The following is a 24,968-nucleotide window of genomic DNA, read 5'->3' as shown; positions in this document are numbered from 1 at the left end:
AAAGACGGCTGAAGATGGCTTGTTACAGGTTTCATTATCACTCAAAACACTCCAGCTGCTGGTTCTAATGTACAATGACTGATTAATTCCAGGAAGAATTATTAATATAAGAATGGCAGCTTTTTTCCCAGTAGTATGAGCAAGATGCAAAGGTATTTTGACAGCTCATATTTGTATGAAGCTAGATTTTTTTTTTTTTAAGTGGATTATTATTAGTATTATGATTATTGTGGACCAGAGTGTTCCAGGCAACATAAAATTACATTGATGAGCTTTAAACAGGGGTGCCCAACCTGCGGTATGGATGCCACAAGTGGCACAGGCAGCCTCTGTGCAGCATGCAACAGATCAAGGAGGGGGACAGGCAGTTCAGAAGCAGAAGGCCAAGGAGGAGATCAAGCAGGGAGCACAAGGTAAGAAGCAGAAAGCAGAGCAGCAGATCAGAGGAGGAACACAGGGCGAGAAGGAGAAAGCAGAGCAGCAGGTCAAGCTGAGGAAAGGGATTGCAGTGACTGTCGGGAAGGCTGCGGGGCTAACTTGTGGCACACCTGCCACGACGGTTGAACTCCACCGACCTATGCTAGTGCTATGATATAGCATCCCAGGTGATCTGCAAGTGAAATAACTTCTTTCAAGCCTCCTGAGTACAGTGCTTTAAGTAAGTTAAGATGCTGAACACCTACAATGCCTGTTGAAATATTTAAGGGCCATCAAAATGAAACTTCCATCTCCCTTGCTTGCTTATTTTTTAGGATTTCATAACTACAGTTGGATAAAAGACACCTATGATGTTAAGTATAAATCACGATTAAACAGGTACATGGGTTGCAGACCTTGGGGCTGTGTCTGCAAAGGATCGACCTAATCACGGACACTTGAGGAGTTCTGATGTTATGTCCGGCAAAGGGCAGCACTTTCCACACTACCCTGCAGGGAAAAAAAATGAAAAGCCTGATGTTTTGGAGCAAGGTGTCGGGGAGGAGGAAGAAACTTGGGACTCGAGTGGGGAGACGAAGGGGAAGGCTGCGACTAGGCCTTGAATGAAGAGGCCACGGGGCTGAAGATGTGGGAAACGAGTAGGAGGAACTGGAAGCCCTTGCAGAGTGCCAGAACTGATGTGACTGGAATAACAGAGGCTTGGTGGGAGCTGACATGACTGAAGCACAAGCTGTTCAGGAAGGACAGCCCGGGGAGAAAGGAGGAGGAGTTGTGCTTTATGTAAAAGAGCTATATGGCTTTTCAGAGCTCCAGTACGAAACTGGGGATAGGCCTGTGGAAAGTCTCTAGGTTGGGGTCAGAGGGGTGAGTAACAAGGGTGACATCATGGTAGGGGTCTGCTGTAGACCACCAGACCAGGAGGATGAGGCCATTTTCAAACAGCTGGCAGAAGTTTCCTGCTCACAGGCCTTGGTTCTCATGGGGGACTTCAGTCACCCTGACATCTGCTGGGAGGACAATACAGCAGCGTGTAGGCAATCCAGGAAATTTTTGGAGAGAGTTGGAGAGTGTTGGGGACAACTTCCTGGTGGCAAGTGTTGGAGAGGCCAACTAGGAGCCCTGCTCTTCTTGGGAAGAGCTGGTGGGGAATGCAGTAGTGGATGGCAACTTGGTCAGCAGCGACCATGAGACGATTGAGCTCAGATCCTGAGGAAAGGAAGGATGGAGAGCAGCAGAGTAAGGACCCTGGACTTCAGAAAAGCCGACTTTGACTCACTTAGGGAACTCATGGGCAGGATCCCCTGGGAAGCCAGACTGCAGGGGAGAGCAGTCCAGCAGAGCTGGTTGTATTTTAAGGAAACCTTACTCAACCGTCCCTATGTGCAGGAAGACTAGCAAGTATGGCAGAAGACCAGCATGGCTTAGCGGAGAACTCTTCTGTAAGCTGAAACACAAGAAAGGAAGCTTACAAGAAGTAGAAACTTGGATAAACAGCCAGGGAATGGTATAAGAGCTCGGGCATGCCAGGATGAAGTCAGGAAGGCCAAAGCACAATTGGAGTTGCAGCTAGCAAGGGCAACAAGAAGGGTTTCTACAAGTATTTCAGCAACAAGGAGGATCAGGGAAGTGTGGGACCCTTACTGAATAGGGGACAACCTAGTGACAGAAGATGTGGACAAGGCTGAAGTGCTCAATGCCTTTTCACTTCAGCGACAGAACAAGGAGCGATGGTCTCAAGTTGCAGCAAGGAAGTTGAGGTTAGAGGTTAGGAAAAACTTTCTCACTAGGAAGGTGGTGAAGCACTGGAACAGGTCACCCAGAGAGGTGGGAGAAGCTCCATCCTTGGAGGATTTTAAGACCCGGCTTGACAGCCTTGGCAGGTATGGTCTAGTTGGGGATTGTCCTGCTTTGAGCAGGGGTTGGACTAGATGTGACCTCCTGAGCTCCCTCCCTACCATCATTTTCAGAGAAAATATCAGATCATGTAATTTAAAGACGATCATCATGCAGGCCATAAGAGGCTGAAAGAAAGCAGGTTGCATAAGCAACTTTGATTCTGCCACTTCCTTCTGTTTTGACCTCTAACCTAGCTTGCGTGCATGTGTATAACCTTTTTATAAATGATGTTGATAAAGCATGCTTCATCCCAAGGGACTGCACAACGCTTGACAAATTGTAGGCTTGCACAGAACTTTCTCCCCCAGGCACGAAAATAATATTACTGCTAGTTTGCAAGGTACCACCTGTTACAGAAAGCATGGTAATGTTGTACACTGTGTGTAGGCTGGGAGTACAGATCGATACCATATCCATTAGAAATTGAGGAGAAACCAGAAGGGTATATGGAGAGCTTTGTGAAGTCTTAATTCCTATTCATCGTGCTTTACTTGCAGTTTACAGCATTGAATCGGCATGCACTGGAAGTTCATTTTAATCTACTTCCTGCTAGAGCCCTTGCAGCATTGCCCCTCGGTGGAGAAACAGCATTTCACCTGCATCTTGGAGTATGTCTCTGTCTTTGGTCCCCACATGCCTTGCCCAGCAGAACGAAGTCTGTGGCAGACCTAGCACTAAGACACGCCTCTCCTAAGCCTGTTCAGGGTCTTACTCACAAGCTCATCCTTTCACCCTGTTCTGCGGGCATTTTGTCGTAGAAGCTAAAAGTGTTTTTCTTTTCATAATATTGAGTCAAGGAACACTTGGGTGCCGGCAGGTTTCATTTTCCTGTGAAGTATAAGGCTGTTTCCTTGTGCCAGTTATGGAAGCATGCATCTCTCCTTTCTGGCCCTTGAAGGTTTTCCAAGATTTCCTTTGAGAGCCAGCCCTCTTTCTTGGTGCAAATGCACATGACTGCCCTCTTTTGTTGAATCTCTGAAATGTGAACTGATGGGAAACGATTGCCTTTAATGAAAATAAATGCAATTTCCTTTTGTTAGTGATCGGGGTTTCGTTTGTAGTTTTAAATTAGGTCATTTTTTATTATGATGCTGATGCAGCAGCTTTGGAACGTATTGAGTTCAGTCCGTGCCCTTATGCTATGATATCTGAATTCTTGCTCTCTCAAATCTTTGTGCCTAATGTAGCATTTATTTATTGAGCATGTCATTTTGCGTCGTGTTGTGCAGTGCAGCCTATACCCTGGAAAGCTTAGACTAACCTTTTCTGGAAAGGCAGCTCTAATGCAATGAAGTTTTTAACTACTGTATTTCTCTGAATCCAAGAGGACGATATTTTCCCCCATTTAACATGGGGGCACATGGAAAGCCCCTTGACTCAGATTTGAGGATGAGGCTGTGGTGGAAGGAGGAGGGCGGTGGGCAGGTGCTGCTCTGGCTCTGGTTTAGCCGCAGCTGTTCCCTGCCTTGCCTCTTTCTCCGGTTTCCTCCCCATCGCGGTCTACTCCCTCCTCCTCTCCCGCAGGCACTAACCCTCCAGCCCAGGAGGCACTTGCTCTTCTCTGGTGACAGATGTGCTGGTGGTGGCAGCTCCGTTTGGGCCCCAGAGCCTGGACCAGAGCTGCTGGGTATAGGCTGGGGCCGAAGTAAGCGTGTGCTCCGTGCCCTGGGCCGGAGCGGGCCTGGAGCTGGAGGGGAAGCAGCAGGAGGGAAAGAGGTGGAGGGGCAGAAGCTGTTGGGGGAGAGGTGTTGGGGGTGCAGACATGGCAGGGCAAATGTGGGTTGGGGGACAGGCGTGGGGCCTGCTTGATTTATTTATTCCTCCCCTCCCCTCTCCCCCCCCACATGCTTTCTTCCCCTATACCACCGGTCCTTGCTACTGCTTTGCATGCTTCAGCAGTGGGTAGGGCTATAAATATTGTTTAAAATAACGTTCATTTAGCCTCCTTTAATTCTGTCGGTTAAACAATTAACCAATATGACAGCAGTTCTGACACTGTTGCTGCTGGGAGCCCTTTGACTATGGGGAGAGAGACCACTTGGACAACACAGCCCATGTGAAGCCCTGCGCTGGGAGGAAGTGAGGAGCTAATTTCTTAATTGATGAGTCATTAGGCTGCTGGCTGTTTTCTCTTAGGCTACGGATATTAGTCCCCCTCACCCCTGCCCCCTTAACTCTTACTTGCTCCTCTATCCCTCCCTTCTGCCTGCCCTGCTGCCTACTGATTCCTGCTGGGGCATAGTGTGGCTTCCTGCCCCCTTCCTGCCAGACTGCATCCACTTCGAGCTAAAGGATAACTGGTAAGCTAACTGGTTATCACTGCATTTATTAGTTAACCGATTAATCATTTAACCATTCACAGCCCTGGCAGGGACACCCCCCCCCCCCCCCCCACACACTTTAAGATGTTTCTCCAATAACTAGATTCTATAGGTGAAACCAATTATAACAAGTTTGTAAATTTTCTGTGTATAGCATCTAATTATTGGGGGTGCTGTCTTAAATTCAGAGTCGTCTTGGATTCAGGTAAATAGAGTATATTGTGGATTCCTGCCCTGAAAGACTTGGATAGAAATTAATGACAGGACGAGACTTCTGTTGGGCACGTGATCAATTGTCCACAAGAAGTGGGAGGTTGTTCTGTGTACTTCTTTCAGAAAGAGCAGGGACGAGCAAAAGGATCCTGCGGCAATGGCTTAGGTGGAAAGAGTGGAGGAATAAGGAAAAGTGCTACCGAGGCAAGCACGCAGAAGTGGAGCATTGCAGTGAAGACGAGGGGTTCAGACTTCCTATGGAAGATGATGGGGAGCTAGTGGGGGGGGGGGGGGGGGAATTGCTCCTACTTCCACTTTCCCCAAATGGAGTTATGCTCTATGGTGGTGGTTTTGGTTTCTTGCCTTTCCCTGCGTCTTGCATTACTAGTCTACCCTGGCAACGAGGGTGGGAAAATAGTTTTCCCATTTAATATTGGGACATCTGAGATGGGGAAAACCCAAATGGAAACTCATTTATGTAGCCTTCTTTGCCAGATGGATTGTTTTCATTAGTTCTCTGCTTGGTGAAGTTTTAACAACACTTACCTAGATTAATATCCTGGATAATTAAAAGTTGAAAAAAAAAAAATTCTGCTCGTGTTGCTATTCCCTATCTGCCTTTCTCTCGGCTTAGACAATGAAAAGCGATAAAAGCAGCTTTTCATTTTGTTGTCAGTGTCTTCATCTTCTCATTGCAGTGTCTTGGCTTATATGGTTGAAAAAAACCACACCAATGTGTTTATTGGAATTAAAAATGATTTTTCTCTCTTTGGCATTAGGATTTGTTGAAGTCCGCTCCTGCCACCCTAAAATTCAAACTTCAAACCTTCAAATGCTTGTCCCTTTTAAATAACTTCAGCTGTGAGGAATACCATTACTTCTTGAGTCCTGTCCACAGGCTAACGTGCCTCATTGCATTGGCATGTATTATATAGCCATTTGTTTCTTTCAGAAAAAGAAAAAGATTTAGTTTCTACCTCAGTAGTTTTATCTTGCTCTGAAAGACATATGGGCATGCATAAGCATTTAAAAGAAAATAAATAGAACCCATTTTGAGCCCATGTGTTGAAAGAACTGATTCATGGCCATTTTTGTCATTGGCAGAGGTTATAATTTTTGGTATCTGCATGCATTTGACCAGGCAAAAAAAAAATCACGTCTTTTGTTTTGTTGCAAGTGCTATACAGAGAGAGCGTGCCCTGTGGTTAGCACGGGGATCCGGGAATCGGGGGAGAGGTTTTCTTTCCCTGCTGCTGCTGCAGTTGAAATGCTGTGCCTTCCTTAACCCAAATGCTAAGTGGATTTATTTATTAGTTCCTTATTTTGCCTCCCAGGAGCATTTCTACAGCTTGAATAGTTGCGTTTGGGAGAGTGCTTAGTTTTTCGAAAGAAAGGCATTGGTGCTAAGTGTTAGAAATGAGCTGGAAAAAGTACGTCTTTTTATCTCTTCAATTCCATTTTCTCATCCTGCTTTAAGTTTGTTTTTCCTTTTCTTCTTTTTCTTGAGGCTGGCAGGGTAGATTTAAAGATACTTGAAAGTAGATATTTGTAAGTGGAAGATTTCTTTCCCTTTGTAACATCTTATCATTTTTCCATTAATATTGCTTATCAATAACTTCATCTCATTCCTTTTATCCTGTAATTTCCATTATCTGAGGCAGTCTGTTGCATTAAACTGTTAGTGCCTAATATTGTCTCATTTGCATTGACACGTACTTGACCTCCGCCCCTGCACTCTCTTAGTTAATGCACCAACAAGCAGTGATATCTCTCTGGAGTATTATCATTTGGCTGTTAGCTCAACTAATAACAACCATTCATTTAAGCTGATGAAAGTTTATTAACTCAAAACATGCACTAATGATGGTGGGATGGTGGTAGCGGCATCTCATTTGTAATGGGGAGAGTCTGCTGAGTCCACACAACAGGTATTGGGTTTCTAATCGAAGCGGAGTGGCGGTTCAGTTGTGATCCATGCTTTGGTTTATGGATGGGCTTTTCTGAACCCTTCAGCCTCCACTGATTTACTGCGTCTGCAGTGTAAGGAGGGAGTCATGGTTTAAGGCAATCAACCCGGTCATCTAATGATGCTTGGGTGTGTGGCAGCCAGACAGATGATAGAGCTGAGGTTTACATTTCCATCCTTGCAATACGAAGGGTTCACATGACCGTTTATAGGTCTCCGAGAGAAAAGTCTGAATTTTAACAGGGAAAAGGTCTTTGTGATGGTTTTCCATTTCAGTTGAGCAGGAAGGAAGAGATGTCCAGTTTCTAGCCCACACCATCCATTACAGAAGTTAATGAAAATCATTCCTTTGCCATTGGTAGTTTTTTATGAAGCTAATTTATAAGGGCTATTTTGTAACATTGTTTTTACATTTTTAACAACTTTAATATCTCTTGCAATGTAGTGGTAGCAATGTTTTTTTGCAGCGGCTGCTGCTCCTTCGATTATTTTTCTTTAATTCTGAATCTTACAATCATAGTTCTGTCTATAGGAAAATAATGGAGCGCATATTAGAAATCACTCAAGATCAAGAGGATAATGGAACAACATAAAACATAAATCTTCACAGACAAAATTGATTGCATTTTAAAAATAGACCTACGAAAGGTAGTGGGTGAAGAGAAAAGTGGTGTAATAGATTTGGATTTTAGGAAAGAATTTAATACATTTGGGATGATTCTAGCTGTGTGCGACTCCACTGAAATCAATCCATTTATCACTGATAAAGTGAGCATGATTTTGCGTGTGATTTTTCCTTTAAAATGTCTTGGAGCCCTTGCCCCATACAGAAGGGGTCAGGCTGAACTGCCCGTTAGCAGAGACCCATGCAACAAATGGCCTTTTTGGAAGGAGTTTGTGGTTACTGTAGGGTCAAAATCCTATTTTGCAGGATGCCTTTATTTAATTTATTGTAAACACTGTTAGTAAAATTTAACAAATTATACTAAATTAAAGGTCATTGGAAATGCCATTGTGAAGCTGAGAAGTGGGGCAAGGAGATGGCTGAGGAGAGAAGAAACACGGACTGAAAAAAGAGAACCAGTTTGGAAACCTGCAAGTTGAGGCACACAATGAAAATATTACTTTTGTTTTGTTTTAATTAAAATCGTGTCTCAAATCTCTTACGCCATTGGGCCTCCATTATGCTAAGCAATGTTGAGACGGGTAGTAAAGATCTGGTTTGTCCATCACATTTAAGTTAATATGGGGTGAGACTTACTCTGGAACAGCTGTTGTGTATTAACTAGTTGTGTGTCTTCAGTTAACCTCTCAGAAGTGTCAGCTTGACCAGGGTAACTCAGCCTTGTTTAGCACAGGCATAAGCTGCCCCAATTTAAATTTCTGTTTAGCTCAAGGTAATTGTGGCTGCACAAACCATTATTGTGGTGCAGGAGACGCAAGTTGCTATCCCCTCTTAACTGATTTGGATCATCTGCCCATAGCTGTTGCCCATCTCTGCCGAAGAGGTCTCCACAGGCTTTGCTTCGTGACACTCGAAGCTTGAATTGAGGGATATCCATCAATTCCAGACTGAGAGAGCCTAGAATAACTAACAAATGTAGGGAAAAATTATGCATATTTACTAATTTCACAATGCTGACAATATTGTTGCTAGTACTTGCTTTTAATTCTACATTTAGCAAAAACCAAAAAAATACCCCCAAACCCATTTTGTTTTCTGTCTTTATTAGACTCACTCTTGTGCCGATCATTAGAAGTGACCGTATAATCTCTTGTATCAACAGATCTGTATGCCTGGATTTTTGCACATTTGGGAAATTATTCTGCCTTAAACTTGCTGCCATAGCCATTAGGGTTTTGTGCCGGAGTATGGACAAAAAGGAAAGCAATAATTCCAGAGAGGGAGGAAGTAATAAATCCTTTCTATCTGGTGCATCTGTACCTTGATACCACTTCCAGTTCAGACCGCTTCATTACTGGAAAGACACTGATAAATTGAAGAGGGTTCAATGGGAATGAAAATTATTATTGCAAGCTGGTAGGATGGAGGAAAGATGTGGATGAGCTACACTTTAAGAGGTCTCACTGGAGGAATCTTTGCTTGTTTATATGTTTAAAATTTTGTCTTTTTTTAATATGACATATGCTGCAACTGCCACCACTTCCCTTTGGAAACTATTCACTGATCTCCCTCTGGTATGGGCGATCAGCTTCATGACCCGACAGGTCTCTCCCATATTGAGCTGCTACTTTGAAACCTCTGCCTATCCTTCACCCACAGTGCTTACCTCTCAATGGACAAAGCAATGGATTACTGCTCTGTGTATTTGGACTTTGAGAGGGTTCCCTGTAGACCAAGCTCTTTCTTGCTATGTGAAATTCCTTACTTTTGGTAGCCAGCCTATGCTCTTTCTTACTCTTGTGCAGTTGGTTCATTGCCACCCTACTCTTGCACTCTTCAGCATTGGCTCCCATTGGGTGTTCCCATATCAATTATTTCAGTCTTTACTCTTGACTTCTTATCTGTGTAGCAGTGCCTGTTTCTTTCCTTTCTAGGATGGATTTGACAACTCCCAAAATGGTCCTTTAGGTCTTAAAAAAAAAAAATAGAGAAGTGGACCTCTTGAGGCCATCTAGTCCAGCCCCGCTGCTCAAGGCGGGAGCATTCCTACCCGAATCATCCCATACAAATCCTCCTCTAATCTGTTCCTAAAACTATACAATCACAAGGCATGTTGCCCACGGACACCAAAAATACTCTAAAGTAGGGGGCAAGGACTGTCAGTGTTGTGCAAGGTTGTTCAGATGAACTCAAGAGATGCAAGGAAGAGGGCCATGCCTCCCTGATACAGAGGAAAGCATAAACACCACAGTCAGTACTAATCAAACCACAGGGTAAAATTCCTTTCTGATCCCAAATATAATGCTTAGTCTGACTGCATATGGAGGGGCAAGACCCTTCAGCCAAGAACCTTTCTGGGTTTCAGTCCCAGCAGGGTCATTGGCACAACTCAGTCGTCCCCAGCCTTGGCTGCAACCAACACCCAGCGTCTCTGAGAGAGGCAAGAAAAGAAAAAACCCAACATCGGTACCAGCAGGAGGGGGGGAAATCCTTCCAAGTCCCATGCAGCCAGCAGTGAAGGCCCGAAGCATGGGAAAAACCAAACACCCTCCATTCTGCTCTGCAACCTGGGGACAGCAAACAGCTCCACACGACCTGTTCATTTTATAATTTTCTTTTTGGGTCTCAGTTTGTTAATTCTTGGGATTTTTTATTTTTAGAAGCATAACCCAGCCCTCTACTCCCCTCAAATATCAGCACTGTTTATTCATCTTAGATCGTGCTCATAGGGGTGGTGTTGTTTCCTCCCATTTTAGAGCACCAGACAAAGGGATTGGCAGAGTAGGCATTGCCCAGTCCACTCGATTCAGCCCTCTCTCTGCTGTTCCCAGAGCTCTTGGCTAAAGGCTCTGTACATGCGTGGGTACCATCTTTCCTGCTGATGCACATGAGAACTGCTGCTCTGTTTTTTGGTCCTTTGGAAATTTTAATTTTTTTTTAACGCTGGCATGTAAGAAATGGTGGTTGTCTTCACCCCCATCAGTTATGAGCCACTAGCACGTTCCATGAGATGGGGCCTGCTGCGTTTCACCCCACATGATGGGAAATAGGCCATGACATCTCGCAGGAGAGCATGTAGGGAAGAGACAAGAAACTTTTGTCCTTTCTCTTTGCTTCTACTGTCCCCCTGCTCTGCATGCACTTCTCCATTTCCTACTTCTGTTCCCCATGTTCCACCCGGGGGTAAAAACTTCTGCCTCCCCCAACTCTGGAAAAAGCAGAATTCAGGTGCTCATCAGCAAGCAACTGCTACCTTCACCCATGGCCCATCCTCTCTTTAGCATCACACCGCAATATTTGTTGCCCCGACCTTAAATACCACAATCCTGTGCTTCTACAACAGACACCACAACTTTTGAGAGGCACCAGGACACTGCACTTGAAGAGGTGGCAGATGAAACTCCTGTACTCTGGGATAAATTACTCTCGTGCCCAAAATTACTCCTTATGCTTTAATTCTTTGTTGGATCAGGGCCCTAACCGGTAAGCCACTTCCCATATTTTTCCTTTTTGTCTGATTTTTAATCTGCTTCTCCTGCTGGAATATTTTTCAGCTCTGTCCTTCCTACCTAGCTTGTTCTTGCTGGATGTGTCACGTGTAGGAGACCGGATCCTCACCTAGTGGAAAGCAGGTGCAAACTGGCTTCAGTGGAGCTATGCCAATTTAGAGCTGGTCATCCACAGTTAAATCATCTGTGAGTCCTGCTACTTTGCTGTCTGTCAGGAAAGTGAGTTTCTTGGAAAAACGATAGATCATTTTCTCTCTCTAAATGTCAGCATTCTCTATATTCATTCAATTAGGCAATTAAAACTTTCTTGCTTTCTGACATTTATTTCCTACAATATCCAGAGGCTTCACCTATTTTTTTTTCTTCAATTTTTTTTTTTATTGTATAGCTTCCCTCCGCTGCCCCACATTCAGATATACCTCATAGTTGTACTCGTCTTTTATCTTTCCAATACATCTCTTTATTCTGTGTTTTCTAATCCATTGATACCTTGGGGTATTCCTATTCCAAGCCTCTGAACTGTATAGATGTATGTCTCAAATACAAACTCCATTCATTCTCTGCTTCTCAACCTGGGTGCTTTGAGATCCTTTCAAGGGTGTTGTAGGATACTGTGCAATTTTAGCACTGTTAGGTGTACAAACATGATTCAAATAGGAATCCACACTGTTAAATACATTTTTGGGGTCTTTTCTGAGTGTTTTGCAACAGAAGAATCATTCAATTATTTTTCTGTAGTCAAAAACTGAGTGAAAGGTCAGGGTTGACACTTTCTGAGAGGTGCCTTGAGTCTTGAAAGGTTGAGAACCACTGAGAGCGATGTTTTTTCTTTTTGGTTTTATTTTTAAGCTTTTGAATAATTGTTGTGGCTCCTCTCTGCATCCTACATTTTCCCCAAATAATTCATTTTTCTTTTTCTTAAACATGAACACCAGGACTGGGTGCAGTATACACAGATAAAATTGCTGCTACTCCTTATGCATGCATAAGACGGAGCAGTCCTTTTTTTTCCCTTTTACCAATTATATATAATTTGTATGTAATAGAAATAATATGTGGAAAAAAAATAGCCACTGTAAGAATCTGGTCCGAGTTGAGGGTTAGAGGGGGAAAAGTTGGTGAAATTTAGGTGCTACAATGTAACCTCATAAATCCAGATATCAGAGACCTGGAATTCTCAAAAATTTGGTACTTCTTAAAACTACACTAGATCGGGGAGTAGTGGCAGCTGGTCCCGGAGCAGCGGAGGGGGAAGCTTGCCCGCAGCGGCTACCACTGCCATCTACCACCCCGCACACCACTCAACGTGTGGCTGCTGCTCTGGGTTCAAAAATCCGGAGTTTTCAAATTTTTGGCAGGTACTTGGTCCCAAGCATACCGGATTCATGAAGTTATGTTGTAATTAAAGGTGATACTCTTAAACTTCCTTGCATCTTTCATCTTCTCTATTTGACGGTGCATTGAAGCAATCTGAAATGGCAAAATGAATCACAGCTGAGGATATTGCATTCAGAAGCACCTCTTATTGTTGCTGCAGGGTTGTTGGTTGTAGCCTTGCTGGGCTAAGGTTCTTTGGGTAAATATGATAGCTTTTATTAGACCAACTAAATAGTCGGACAAACTGTTCTTTGCAAGCTTTTGGGCACAAACACTCTTCTTCAGGCACAGGGAGTGGCCCAAAAGCTTGCAAAGAACAATTTGTCCAAGTTTTTAGTTGGTCTAATAAAAGAGAGCCCGTTTACGCAAAGAACCGTGTCGGCTTGTTGCTGCTGCGTCTGGGTGTTGGTCCCCGTATGAGCTTCAACTTTATTTCTGCAGTAATTGCATGAGTTGCACGGTGAAGGGAACAGCTCTGTGGACAAAGGACCTGTATTGCATGTTGGGGGCCTTCAGTTCTGTTGGCTCTTCTGCTGCCACCCCCTGCAAATCTGTGCCCCGTTTTATTTTTGTTTCTGTCTGTCAAGTTTGGATAATGAGTAATACTCTTGTGCAGAAAGCATTTCAATTTCCTTTGAAGAGCATTACATAAGGGTCACATAATGTGAAGGGGAGGGAAATAGGGAAAGATTCAGTATCTATGCATTGACCTTGTGTAGCTGGAAGAAAGAAGGCCCATTCGCTTTAGAGAGCAGCTGTGCTGCTCCTAAATGGAAACGGTTCCATGACATCAGACTGTCATGGCTTCACCTCCACTGAATAGTGCGTTGAATTTGTCTGCTGACTCATGGGACGAATTTAGAACTGCACAAAAGCCCGCTGTATTTCAGTCCCTGACAATAGCAAATATGAGGGGAGTATCGTGAATGGAGCATTTTCCGCTTTACATCAACAGAAGATATGATAAGTCATTCAAGACGCTCCTGTGTTAGGCTGGTGGCTGTTACAAAGCCAGCATTTACTCACAGTGACCACAGAGTGGTTTTTGAGCTACCACAGTTGCATCCTATACTAAGCATAGGGAAGCACCGTTGTGGTGCATCTGAGGCCAGTTTGCAATGATTGTGGGTAACCGTTGGTTTTTAGTGCTGTTCCACAGGGAACCTGGCATCCCCAAAGGTGTTAAAGAAAGTCTTGTGCCTGCACAACTGCACTTTGTCCAGCGCTTTACATGGACAAAGTGTATGTGTGGAATGTGGCAGCGCACCGACGAGAGGAAGCGAAGTAAAAATGAACTGCTTCTGAAATTGCAGAGCCGACTCAGGGTGCTGTGCTCTGAATTATCTAGTAAGAATGCACCTGTTCTTCCTTTATGCCTGCAAGAGGATGTGGTTTCTATTCTGGTTCGTGAAAAAGTTGCAGTGCATTTCTGCTGGTGTACTCTTAACTACTCCTTTCTTTCTCCCTTCCCCTCCTCCCCCTGGAAAAAAGAAGGCTCACTGTACCAAAAGGAAGTTGAACCCCAAATAGATTAACAGAAGTTTTTCGGGATGTGGCTGGTCTCTCTCCTTAGTGTCTAGCACTATCAGTCCTTGTCTGTGACTAGATGGTTACAGTAATAGGAAAACAAAGTGCTTCTTTAGGCTTGCAGATCACAAATGATATCTTTTGGAAAAAGATATTTCCAGGTACATCTACACGTTCATTAATGTGCTGTTATTAGTAATTTAGTCTGCAGAAGAGAAGGCTGAGGGGGTATTTAATATCAGCCTCTAACTGCCTGATTGGGGTTCGAAAGAGGATGGAGCTGGGCTGTTCTCAGTGGAGGCAGACAACAGGGCAAGGAGCAATGGGCTCAAGTTTCAGCACGGAAAGTTGAGGTTGGATATTGGGAAGAATTTTCTCACTAGGAGGGTAATAAAACACTGGAGCTGGTTACCCAGAGAGGTGGTGGAAGCTCCATCCTTGGAGGTGTTTAAGACCCAGGTAGACAAAACCTTGGCTGGATTGATCTAGATGGGGCCTGGTCCTGCTTTGAGCAGGGGGTTGGACCAGATGTGACCTCCTGAGGTCCCTTCCAACCCTTGCTTTCTGTGATTCTAATTATGGCACATTAAATTTAGTACCTACAATAACAAGTACTAAGTTAATGTGCAGTAATAGGCACTACTGCACATTAGCGCAAACGCATGCTTTTTTGTAATGTTAATGCTCAGTAGACTAAGTCTACTGCACATTAGCACAACTTTTGCCAACCATGCTAATGCACAGTAGAATTAGTCTAATGCTCATTTAAGTGTCTCATGTAGACGCACCCACTAACTTCCAAAAATATCACCCCCCAGTTTTAAAATCCAGGTTATAGTTCGCTCATAGAGAGAGAACTGTTTGCAAAATGTTTATAGGCTTCTTTTGAAATAGGTAATAGAGCCAGTAGTGCAGAGAAACATTGGGTGGTGTTTAATGGAACAAGCTACATTATTTTTGAGGTGGCTATGAGTTGCTCCCCAGAAGGATTGGGAATTTGTTAAAAATAGAGCTTGAAGGTCTAGAAAAGTGTACTCTTAGGGTAATACTTTTTAATTTTTGTCTAGAATCCTTCTCCACTTTCATCTTTTTACCTCTTAAAGCTCACGAGGGGCAAGGAAGTGCTACAATAACCTTTAATAAAGGCACATGGGATAGATGCAAGCAGTTTGTGGCCTGCTGAAGGGCACGCAGCGAGTTGGTGGTATGGCTGGGCACGACTCTAGTGTCCTTGCTAGTACAAGGCTAAAAGGAGCCATGCCTACGAGGTGGACAGACCTCCTACACAAGACAAGACTCCCCTTGCCTCTTGGAAAAAGCAGATCGTTTTAGAAAAAACACCTAGTCTTGGTTTTAAACCTTTGCAGTGACTTGAAGCCACCACAGTCCTTTGTTAATTGTTCTGTTGGTTAATTAACTCCACTTAATATTGGGGTCTCTTTTCAACAGAAGCCATTGTGGTTTTTTGTTATAGCTTTCTCTGTTAGATTGAAGAGGCCCCTCATCACCAAATTTCTGGCCCCTTTCCTTCAAGTCTGGAGAGACTGAACTCCTTGAACCTTTTCCTATAACTCCAGTCTTCTAAGTCTTCAGTTGTTGTCGTGGCTCTTTCTTTTTTTTGTTTCTTAAAATCCTTCCTTGAAGATGAACCACTCGACCTGGACACAGGACTCAACTAATGGTTTCACCAGTGTCTAGTCCTCTGCTCATACAGCCGTTGTGGCCACAGCTTTACCCTGGCAATTCTTTTTCAGTTAATTATCCTCCATGATTCCCAAGCCCTTTTCAGAATCACTGCGTCCTAGCTATTTCCACTACCTGCAAGTGTGGCCTGCATTTGTACTGCTCAGGTGGTATGACTTAACACTTGGCCATATTAAAACATATACTATGCCTGAGCTTAGTTTACTAATACAGAACAAAAGAAAAGTTAGCCATTGCGTGGTAATCTGTAGTCCTTGTTATTTCCTACGCCCCTGATCTTTGAATGGTCTGCAAACTTCATCAGTCATGACTTGGGGGGGTTTCTTTATTGCTGACCCAGAAAAAAAAATTATACAATGTGCCCACTGATTGGCAATTCCTATTTTTAATATGTACCCACTCTCTCTCCATTGGTCTGTCTGTTCTTGATGGGCAAGCCAATTTCTGTATCATCGTTGACTGTGCTGTGCTAGTGAGCATAAATACCTGTTCCAAGTGCATGAAATAAAGGCACAGGGGTATAGGTTGTAGCCGGGTTGGTCTAAGGACATAGCCAGACAGTGTTCTTTGGGTAAATCTGATATCTTTTGATAGCTTTATGATGTTAAGGTATACTCATGTGCAACGGGAAGATTGCATTTCTAAGGCGGTGCATGTGTTTGCAGGGGTGGAGGGTACGGAGTGTCTATACTAAGACCTCCTGCAGGTAATGAGAGTCATTACTTAGACTTTTATACACGTGGATTAGACTCATAAGTTCCTTTTTGGACCAAAATTTTTCTCTCGGTAAAAGCTTTTTCCTTTAGCCGTAAGTGTCTTGGTAATCGACCATAATGGGAAATGAAATATCAGGAAAGGTGGTGGTGGTTAAATGGAGGTTTGCTGGAGTGTGGAGTAGTTAAAAGGCTCCCAGCCTGCATCACATTGCACCTTGGCCGCGTTGTTTACCTCAAGAATTCAATCACTCTGCAAGTGGCGTTATCAAGGACATAACTCCCCAGCATGTCTGACTGCAAATATGAAATGTCACAAAGGCCATAAAAAAAAAAAAAAATTGCTGTATTTTTCAGCAAAGAAGAAAGTTTGATGTACGTGGAAGTTTGTTTTTATTAATACAGTAAATGATGGACTATTCTGTTTGTTTTTATAAATGTTTGCTTGAGAGCTTTATGTTGATTTAATAGGCGGCTTTGTGCATAGCCAATTTTTTAGGGACAGGGAAAAGAAAAAGAAGAGAAGAGATCAGCGATATAAGTGAAAAGTAGGGTGTCTGCTTTCTGATTTATTTATTTTTTAATGTTTTCCCAGAGGTCAGGCAACCCTTTTTCTTTTCAAACTCCTTTTAACTCTTTCTTTTTCTCACTGCCTCTTCCCATTTCCCTGCTTCTCTGCTCCACCTGTTCTTTGGGATCATCCCCAATCTGTTTCTGACCTGCTGAAATGCTGAGCAGTGCTGCACATACCCAGCTATCAATGGATATTGGGAGCACTCAGCAGCCTGAGGATCAAGACCTCTTTTATATCTTCTTCTTTTGGCAAATTGTTCGGCATCCCAAGCAGTATCTCCTGTACCTCTCTTCTCTCTATCGAAACATGCTTTGGAGTCCTCTTGTCTTCCAGATGTTTTCCCTGCAGCAGCTGCCGTCCCTCTGCATGCCTATGTTGTACTGTAGGGGTGTAGGTTGTAGCCGTGTTGGTCTAAGGACATAGGCAGACGAGGCTCCTTGGGTGAATCTGTTATCTTTTTTTAGACCAACCCAAATGGTTGGAGAATAGTTATTAAGCAAGCTTTCGGGTTCAAAAACCCTTCGTCATGCTAAGGAAGTTTCAGCAGTTAGTGTGTTGTACTGTTTTACCTTCAATAAGATACAGGCAGTCCTCGACTTACAACGTTTTGAGTTACAACGCTTCGCACTTACAACCTCTCTAATATTGTTTCAACTTTCTGATGTTTGTTTCGACTTTACAACGCTTGATCCAATGCAACGCCATGCCAGCGAACAAGTTTGCTGCGTCACCCATTTCCCTGGAGAACATCTGTGCAAACTTCCTTGGAAACTTTCTTTAAGAAAGCAGACAAGACTCCAGAAAAACCTGGAGCTAAGACTCCTGAGAAGACTCCAGCCAACAACCCTTCAAGAAGTCCAACCAAGAGCCCTTCAAAAAGTCCAGCAAAGTCAGCTCAAAGAAGTCCTTCCAAATCAATATGATTGCTATTTACAATATAAATGCATTAATGTAGCTATACTATTCATCTATAATTGATTGAGTACAAGATTCTGGGGTATTTTTGGTGAAAATAAGGTATCTGGCCTTGATTCAGGAACCAATCCCCATTTATAACGTTGTTTCTTAATGGGAAAAATGGTTCCGAGTTGCAACGTTTTGACCTAAGCCGTGGTTTTCAGGAACCAATTATGTCGTAAGTCTGAGGACTGCCTATAGTATCTTCTCCAATTCAAGCCTTTGTGGGGGGAGGGCAGAGCTTTTTTGTTCCTTACTTAATCTGCTCTGCCTTTTGTAATATGCTCCGGCTCTATGTAAATAATCACCTGGTAGCAGATAACGGGAAGAGGAAGAGGGGGGCATCCTGACAGACGGCAGTGACCTCTTAAGGCTATCCAAAGGGAAGTGCCGATCCACTCTAAAGGGAGTACCATTCGGTCCTTGACCTAGGGATTGTGCCTGCAATTTTGTAACCCGTCCATTGGGTGCAAATTGAGAAAGAGAGAGATTCTTTAGATTGCTAACGAGGGTCTGAGGAATTTTCTCCATCTTGTAAGAAAAAAACATTCAATATTTAATGCATAGATTTGCATGCAGAGTCATAATGTGTAGGCGCAATGTATTGTACCTGAGCCGCACACCTAAATACTGCCATGATAGCCAGGCTGAATAGAACAGAATTTAAGCTTCTACATCATCCTGGCAGGGTCACAATCCCCATGAGCTTGTATCTCTTTTAAGAAATATTTGGATGTCTATCTTGTGACCCCAGCTGACTTCCTGCCCCTGGGGCAGGGGGCTGGACTCGATGATCTTCCGAGGTCCCTTGCATCCCTGATGTCTGTGAGTTTATGAAACAGCACAGAGTAGAGTAGTGTGCTGTAACCCCCTCGTCACCGCTGGTTGCAGAAACCAGTAATTGTCCCAAATGACATTGACCCTGAGTTTTGATCATGTAGGAAAGGGAGCAGATTTCAGTCTTCACGGCATGGTCTTTCTGGTGTTTGGGAAAAGTCCAATATCCTGTCAAACCACTGTACTCCTCTTGTAAGCAGCATCAAAGTCCTAAGTGGTCCTGGGTCATTCTTGACTCTTAGTAAGCAATGCATAATTGGCTTATGTGCTCTCTGCTATCTGTTAATATTTATTAAGGGATCAGACCTTATCCTGGCTTGCTGCGTACTAAATCCCCTTGCTTTTCATTTTTAATGTCTAGCTGACAGGAATACTGTGAACTTACATTCTGTATTATAAGCAAATGTCTCTACTTATTTTACTAATATTATCTCAGCTTATCAAAAGAGAGAGAATTTAAAAATTCAGTCCACACTTATGCTCATAACTTTTTGCATTTCTTTTAGTTTGAACAATGAGATCAGTCTTGCTCCTATTGCCAGGCACTTTCAGCTGCTTAGTTCTGCAGTGCTCAGGTCTCAGACCTTTCGAGAGGATCACGCTTTGGACACTTTTTCCTGTTGGATGTAAAACTTCATCCACCCACATTCATGAAATGTAAAGATTGAGTTAAGCTTTAGTTGTCAGTTTTGCTTTAATCCTCCAGTTTGTTATTCCCAGGGGCATTTCTCCAGATTCATTTTTTGTGCCCCCAGTCTGAAATCAGTTAGGAGTCTCTCTTTTTAGTACCCAGTGGAGATTAGTTGGTTGGTCACTGTTGAAAAACACTGGCAGATGAGATTTACCTGGGGCCTGCCTAAATCATGCCAGTCTAAAGCCACACTACCTGTTAGTTTGTTGCTTCAAGAAAATGTTTTCCTATTTTTGAGATTTTAAAGTGAAAATTGTATTTTAATGAATCGCCAAAAAGATTAACCTCTCGCCAAGTGCTTCAAAGTGCAAAGGATTTTTTCTTGGTTCTCACCAGGTTTGTGACTGTGTGATTCCTATTCAAGTCAGATATTTTGCAATTTGAGGAAGGATCAGGGGTACACAGGACTGACTCTTGGGTTTCATAGTTTCTGCTGTGCTACTGGTTCACTGCAACACATTAGGCAAATTAATTTTTTTTTTCTGTCTGTGATGCAGAAACTGTGTTGACTATCTGATGGCTTTAGGAGGTTTGATTTTGTGGTGTGTTCGATTGGAACCGATGTTTTTTTTAAGAAGAGTAAGCAGATGGAAGATGTATTCCTTTTTTGCAGAGCTTTGTCACTTGCTACCCGCATTATTTCATGGTCCACTATATTGTGTTTTTTTTAATTGAACAGCCTTAAGAATAGCTTCCACAATGTACATATGTTGTATATAAGCTTTCCTTGGACCTGAGGAAGGCCATTTGATGCCTGAAAGCTTGTCCAGCATCTCTCTCAGCTGTACAGTTGGTCCAGTAAAAAATATCATGCAAAAACCTTGCTCCTCTTATAGCTGATAAGAAATTTTCAGGTGCTCGTGATATTAATTTGTTAGGATCTGTTTGTATGGCACATTGGCTTTTTTTTACAGACAGCTTTAAAACTATTGCTTTTCTTTCACCTTTACATCAGCTTTAAACCACGTTTTGGATAGCCTTCGGTGTGGGGTTCTGATACTCCGGAGGGAATAGTGGCTATTCCCCTGTGACCAAAGGATAAACTGGGGCTGAGGGCAGTAAGGAAGGTGAGGACTAAGAACATGGAATTCAAGGTTAAATAAAATGGTTTTTAAAAACCAATCTCTTTTTCCTTCCAGGTGTCAGCAGTGGACTCCTTGGAGGGCCCTCTCCTTCAGGTGGAGGGCCTGAGTGACCTGAGACTGGAGCTCCATAGTAAGAAGATGAACATGCACTTAGTCCTAATAGATGAATTGCACCGTCATCTTTACATCAAGTCTACTAACCGCGTGGGGCAGCGGAACAAGGAGAAAGGGAGAATAAGGTGGGTTTTGAGTGGCATGAACTCAAAGTTTGCTTAAAGCTGGGTTTTTTTTTCTCGTGAGTAGGAACCCTTCCTTGGAGAACGCCTGTTAGCTTCCGCAGTCCAACCTTTTGTGCAAAGAAAACTCTCTAGACTGATGCATTGCTGTCCTCTCAAGCCTGCAGGCAGATGGCTCCAGTGTCTCTGCTGCTGCATAGCGACTTCCAAGATGAATCGCTGTAAAAACAGTCCACCGTCTTATCAGCTTTCACTGATGCTATTTACAGCTCTGTGGGTAGCAGTGAAATTGAAAATAATCAGGTCAGTTCTAGCATTCCTAAAGCTGAAGAAGTAATATTGGCGGCAGGCAGCGGGGGGCAAGGACACAAATAAAGGCAGGGGAGAGCTGGTAGAGTGTTTTCCCCATATAACCCGACTACCAATTCCATATTCAGGCAGTTCTGGGATGAGGCAAGGGGAGGAAAAGAGCGAGCATGTACTCCTCACCTCTTTCCGCAAGCTGGAGAGGTTAGACAACTTCATACTAATCATAGCTACTAGCCAGAGGTGCAGCCTTCCAATTTCTTAGCAGAGTCCACGGATATCAGCTTGAATGTGTTATCCACGTGAGAAACCACCACCCTGTTGCTTCTGATCAGTGGGATCCCTAATTAAGTTTAGTCCCTAGGTTGCAAGCCTCTGTATAGAAGAGGGTTGGTGGCTAGAAAACACATGCTGGGGGGTAAGCCAGGAAAGAGAAATATGATGATGGACTGGGAAGGAGATTTTTTTTATGGCGTGAGAGAGAACAAATTGTGAAAAGGTGGCAGAAAGTAGAGTACAGAGAATCGGGGAGATACAGGAAGACTGAATATAATCAAAATAGAGAAAATGAATGCTGACTCCTTATGGAAAGGAGTAAGTTAGGGAAGCCTGGACAAGTAGAAGACTTACCCAAAATAAGAGGCAATGCAGAAAATGACATTAAGTAAATTAAGCAGAGATTTGATTTGAAGCTAGAATTTTTAAGCTAGAGGATTGTTAGTGAGTCCTCTGTCTCTTGTTCCCTCACTCCATTACTTAGAAATAGATGAAATACCAAAGCTCTGCTTCCCCCATCTTTTAAATGCACTAACAGAGGATTTTCTTGCATGCCTGGTACAGGGAAACTCAACTCTTTCTTCCTGTTTCTTCTTGGGTACGATGCTGTCATAGAACCTCAGCATGGCCCAAGTTGGGGATGGGTTTATCACTTCATGTTAGTACAGCAGCCAGCTCAGTGTATGACCCTGCACCATTTGGGTTCAGAGTGCTCCTGCAATACAATTAAGTAATGAATTTGCTTCTTTTAATTTCACTGCCTTGAATCGTACAGCGCCTTCCATTCCTCCAAATTGTTGATGTTGCGGCATTGATGAGGGGAACGGGGGGTGCAGGGGGTTTCAGTGCTGGCCAGTAGCTTAGCACTTGAGCTAATAGGTGTCAGGTAAGTGTTTCCATCTCCAAGGCAACATACCAAGCTCATTACAGTAGCATTCTCGACTTCCTCTTAAAAGTGATTTCTTGCTCTCATTTCTCTTGCTTCGTCTAGCTTTCTTGTCTTTCATTATATGACCAGGCAGTGTGACATGCTCCTGGCAAGTAATACAGTATGAATTTATTAAAGGAGCACTTTTTTCTTTCTAGGTAGTAGAAGTACTTTTTTAAGGGGTGGGGGTGTTGAACAGGGAGGCTTGCTTTGCGAGAACAAAGTATGTGTGTGGAAGGACGTACTGCAGCAAAATCTGATCTCCTCGGGCCTCATCATTCAAGTAGAGCCACACAGGTGGGTGTGAAGCCCTAAAAAATTTAGTAAAGAAACATGTGTGTACAGGAGTGTGTCTCAGAGGCCTAACAAGCAGTTTCTGTGCCCTGGGTTGGGGGGCAGTGGTGGCCAGGCCAACCACTGCTGTTCTTGTTCCCCTCTAAATAAATAAATCAGTGCCTGGGGCTGGTGCCATGTTTGCCCGCTGCCCTGCCCTGGCTGTGTGTTTGGACTTGGGTTGTCTTTTTTGCCATTTCCTTGTGTTCTGCCTTTTCATGTGGTTGTGCTCTGTCTTAAACTTAACTTCTCTAAGCTTCTTAGAGTGCGGACTGTGGGCATGTTCTTCACACCGGCTAGCGCAGTGGTGTCCTGACGTATGGCTGGAGTCCTTAGGTACTACTCTGATACACGAATGAATTTGCTGTTGATTTATTTCCTTCCTTTCCCACCTCTCTCAGTTCACTTGTGAAGGATCCATCTCCTGGGCCTCTTATGGATGTCACTAATTTGTCGACGCCTCGGAAGTTCCTCGAGGCTTCCCAGTTCAGCACTCCTGGGAGCTCAAGCAGTGAGTATTGCACGTACTAATGCCTGACATGTTTCATCAAGTGATCATTATTCTGATTATTAGCATTATCCCCATTTCGCAGCTGAGTGATGCTGAGGCACAGAGATACAAAGTGACTTGCTCAAGGTCATATAGTGAGTCACTGGCAGAGCCAGGAACACAACTCATTCTGCAGCTCCCAGACGGATATTAAGCACTGTCACAGGCTAGCAAGCTTCTTGACAAGTCATCCGTTTACCTATTCTATTTTTTTTTCTTTCTCTGCTCAAATTAATTACATTTCGTTCTATCTGCCTGTCCTGGTGTTGATCGTCATCTTGATATCCCGGCCAGGAGGGAGATTTGCAGTTAATTCCCTTTGGGGTGAGAGATCTCCTTTACATTATCTAATGTAGGAAGGCAGGCACGCAGAGAGTGTAAATGTATTTTTCTGGGTTAGAGCCAGAAATCAGAACTCCTTCTTCAAGAAGTCTTTGTGGAAACTTTCTATTATTTTAACTTTTGGAGAAAGCTCTTCCTGTATATGTTGCTTGCTTTTCCTCTGTTTCCTATCTAATATGTATTTTTAAGGACACTTGACCAATATCATATTTTGCACTTCAGGGTGTCTTCCATCTGAGGATTTAAAATCATCATATAAATGGTTGAGTTAAGCTTCACGTGGTCCCAGTGAGGTTAGGTAGATGGGTTTGTCTTGGTTTGTATGAGGAAAATGTCACAGGCCATACGTGCTGACCAGGTAATAATTGACATAGTAAGGAACAACATAACCAAATGTGAACACCCTTTTCTTAGAGCAGATAAATTATTGCCACCCTTTGTAAATTTTTTGGAACAGAATTCAAAGCCACTAAATTGGCTTAAGAGGATATCTTAATGGCTTTTAGTTTTCTCTGCACTCTTGACCTTATTTTCTCTTTCTCCCCCCATTCTCATTATTTTTTCCCTTCGATTCTTTTTTGCTGTCCATTATTCCTGTCTCTCTCTTCTGCTTCTCACTTTGGTCACACGTGGCTTCATTGTTTAACTTGTCTTTCCCCTCACCTTCATGAGACTCTGCTGTAACAGAGCCCTCCCTACAGGGCTGTTAGGCCATCTCTTTGAAGAGACAGAGAGTGAGTGGACCTTTATTACTAGTTAGTATTGGGGGCTGTGGTAATAGCATTGCTTAATGCCATCTGAGCACCACTTTTCTGTGCTGGCATCCATGACTAGGATATAGGCACCATGCTGAAACTATGGGAGAAACTGGGCTTTCTCAAATTTTCCTCTCCTTGTTGGAGAGGCTGGTCCAGTGATGTGCTCAAGGTTCAAAGAGGTAGAAGAGACCTCTGAGTTAGAAATGGGCAACAGAAGTTCTGACTCCAGTCTCCCTACTACAAACACTCGCCTGCCCTCTTTAATACTTTAACTGACGTAATTTATTTGCTTCTGTTGACTATTCCCCACTTGAAATCTTTGGCCTGTGTATTAGCAGCTGTTGTTGTTGAGCTGCTTGTAGTGTCCCAGAGGACTAAGTTTGGTAGGTCCACCTTCTGCTGCATATTCCACATGTGAAGAACAGCAATCTCATCGATCCATGAATATCCATACCAATAAAAGGCTGAAGCGAGCTTGAGGTGTTGCAACAGGATTGCTTTTTAGTAGTATTTAGGACTTCTCATTATCCTACGTTTCAAAGCCTTCCACCAGTTAAATAATTATCATGACATCTTGTGAGTCAGGGGAGCACTCGTTAGTACTCAGGTTTGGCCAGAAGATCTCACACATGTCTCTTCAGTGCAGACATAACTGAAGCGAGAAGTAAATATGGACTGAACAACTGCAGTTCCCCTTTTTTATTTATTTATTTTTTTTTTTTAAAGAGGAAAATCCCATTTTCTGAGAAGTGCCTGCTTGTTGAGAACACTGGTCTCCAGGGACACCGAGTCCTCATTGAACAGTG

General features: G+C 43.4%; 1 protein-coding gene across 2 annotated transcripts in view; it reads left to right on the top strand.

The window, feature by feature from the left end:
• EXOC4 (exocyst complex component 4) overlaps positions 1–24,968 on the top strand; it is a 558,473-nt gene that overhangs the window by 39,283 nt on the left and 494,222 nt on the right. For both annotated transcript variants that reach the window (XM_059725748.1, XM_059725747.1), the window contains exons 4-5: positions 20,488–20,672; positions 22,914–23,023. In XM_059725748.1, coding sequence (XP_059581731.1) covers positions 20,488–20,672; positions 22,914–23,023 — 295 coding nt within the window. The remainder of the gene's footprint in view (positions 1–20,487; positions 20,673–22,913; positions 23,024–24,968) is intronic.

Source organism: Alligator mississippiensis, chromosome 4 (genome assembly GCF_030867095.1).
Source record: "Alligator mississippiensis isolate rAllMis1 chromosome 4, rAllMis1, whole genome shotgun sequence".
NCBI classification, from domain to species: domain Eukaryota; kingdom Metazoa; phylum Chordata; order Crocodylia; family Alligatoridae; genus Alligator; species Alligator mississippiensis.
Note: the sequence above shows the minus strand (reverse complement) of the source record. Positions and strands in the feature narration are given on the sequence as shown.